Source organism: Sparus aurata, chromosome 17 (genome assembly GCF_900880675.1).
Source record: "Sparus aurata chromosome 17, fSpaAur1.1, whole genome shotgun sequence".
NCBI classification, from domain to species: domain Eukaryota; kingdom Metazoa; phylum Chordata; class Actinopteri; order Spariformes; family Sparidae; genus Sparus; species Sparus aurata.
Genome location: NC_044203.1, coordinates 36641394 through 36643842, shown reverse-complemented (window position 1 = coordinate 36643842; position 2449 = coordinate 36641394). Strand labels below are relative to the sequence as shown.

The following is a 2449-nucleotide window of genomic DNA, read 5'->3' as shown; positions in this document are numbered from 1 at the left end:
TTTGGAAAAACAAAAATGAGTTTATTAAGACAACAAAAAAAGGCCCTGAAAACTCAGGAACATTATCAGGTACTTCGTTACGAAGCAGTCGTGGCGATTTTTCTTTTACACAGAAGAAGAAACAAATAGAAAATAAACTGAACTCCTGGTCGGAATTCCCAAACAAGTGAAAGCACCACAGAAGTGTTGTCATGTGACGGCCGACCTTTTCCCCCCAAAACCTTACAAACAAAACAGCTACACATCAGCAGAGCGCTGTGGGAACAGGGCGGGTTCACTCTGCGCTCCCACGGCTCGCCGCCACGTGCTGGACGTCCATCATCCCCTTCAGAAAACAAAAAACTATATAACAGAGGAGAAATGTGGAGCTGCTGCTGCTGACAGGAGGCGCAGTGTGTCGTCCTTTAACGCCCCAAACATGAACCTGTGAGGGGGAATAATCAGATCCATGAGCTCAAACCAGCGTAACTAAAGGCTCATTCCACCAATGTGTGAATGAGTTAAAGGACAACACAGTGAACAACATGGAGGAGCACCTCCTCCTCCTCCTGCCTGTGCAGCAGCTATTAACACCGGCTCAGATTGTAAACAAAATGGACATCCAGACCTCCCCCTTTATAACGGCCTGCTCCCCCCTCCCCTCCCCCCTACACGTGAACAATCCCGGGATGCAGTGGTAAATAAGAAATGAATGAGCCGGGACTTCCTGCCGCCTCTCACCGTGACTCACCCTCCACCAGCAGGAGAGAAAACCTTTTGTTCGAGACTTTCACTGAAACACGTCTCACAACAACAGCCGCCTTTGAATCAGGTCAACGCTTCTCCTGCTTTCTGTCTCGTGAAAATGGCGGTCAGGTGAGCTCCTGGTGGCGTCAGAGCTCCACTGCACCCGGACCGTCTGACCCACACGGCGACATTCAAACATAAACAACACGGCTCATTAGCCGGGCGGCTAGCGAGCCAGCTAGCTAGGCTAACAGCTAGCCGACGTAGCGTAACAACCGTTACAGGATAATGGATGAAATTAGAAAACGTAGCTACCAGTCCTGTGAAAATTTTAGCTCTAAACAGTCTCATGTGTGTGGACAGTCTGTGAGTCTGTGTCCACCCGGGAGGGAGACCCGGTCCCCGGTCCGGCCGTCACGGTATCAGCACGGCACATTGTCCGCCGCCTTGGGGAAATCTCCACAGTCTGCGGCGGAGAACTGCAGCCTCCTCACGGCCTCTTTAATCAGGTTCCCCGATAATATTAGCTCTTGGAGCAGCCGGTGCGGGTCGTCCTCCTCCACAGTGATCCGCTTTTTGTTCCACGGTTTGATTTGGTCCCAGTCCTGCTCGCCGTTAGACCCGGGGATGTTATACGGGCTTGCCCTGCTGCTCCCCCGGCGTCCCCGGTTCCGGAGCCGCATGCAGCAGCCGTTGCGTCTCTGCGCCGGAGCCGTCACGCTGCCGCCGATGATGGCCGCCGGTTTGACGCCGCCGGTGGTTCCGCCGGTGAGCCCGTGCAGACACGACATAGACACGGACACAGTCTTCTGGTGGCCGCCGCTGTTGTTGTGGAGCTGCAGCGCCTCGCCGATTCTCGTCACCAGCGCGTCCACCTCTTTGGAGTCGACGGTGACGGACTGCTCCAGAAAGATGTAGTTCTCCTTTCGACACGGCATCGTGGCGGGTTGTTGTGACTCGGTTCTGGAGGGTGTTTGTCGGTGTGTTGTTGTCGGTGTGACTGAGAGCCGCCGGGCCGCTGCTCGCTCTCTGCACGCCGCTCGGCACTGACCAACAAGCTGAGTTGATTTGTAAACAATGGGTGACGCGTCGTGGACCGTACCATGTTCCCCGCGAGAGGGAGGGGTGTTCTTTCAACCAAAATAACCAGCACAATGACACGTGACGCACTCATTGGATCATTAAGATAATATTTTATAATGTGTCAGAATCATACACAACTTTAAAAAGCAATAGCTGATTCACAAGCGCGTTTTTATGTGTCTGTGCCGGTGATGTGATTTCCGTCTCCCCCTGAACACGCCGCCGCCGTGGTCCGCTCCCTTCAAATGGACATTACATAAGTCCCAACTGTCTGCTGCTGTCTGTCCGGGCAAAACAAACAAAAGCGCGTTTTCTCCTCAAAACAAAATGGTGAAGTCATGTTGAATCCGCCGCAGACAGCCTCTCACCTTCATCCATTATTATCATCATCATCATTATTATTATTATTACCATCTATGTTAAACCGAGCACATGCTGTAATTAGAACACACATGAATATAACACAGAATATGTTGTGTAACTCAGTGTTGCACCAAATTCTGTGACCCAATAAGGAATTCCAGTTTTACAGCCTTCACACTCTTTATTTTGAGAGCAGCCGACACCACAAATGATTCATGAAGATGGATTCACACATTTTGAAAGCAACACATAAAAAATAGAGATGTGACCCAAAAGA

General features: G+C 51.2%; 1 protein-coding gene across 1 annotated transcript; it reads right to left on the bottom strand.

The window, feature by feature from the left end:
- gbp (glycogen synthase kinase binding protein) lies at nt 1–1778 on the bottom strand. Its single transcript, XM_030393053.1, has one exon. The coding sequence runs from the start codon at nt 1662–1664 to the stop codon at nt 1149–1151; it is 516 nt and encodes a 171-aa protein (XP_030248913.1). The 5' UTR covers nt 1665–1778; the 3' UTR covers nt 1–1148.
- Between the last annotated feature and the right edge of the window lie 671 nt (nt 1779–2449).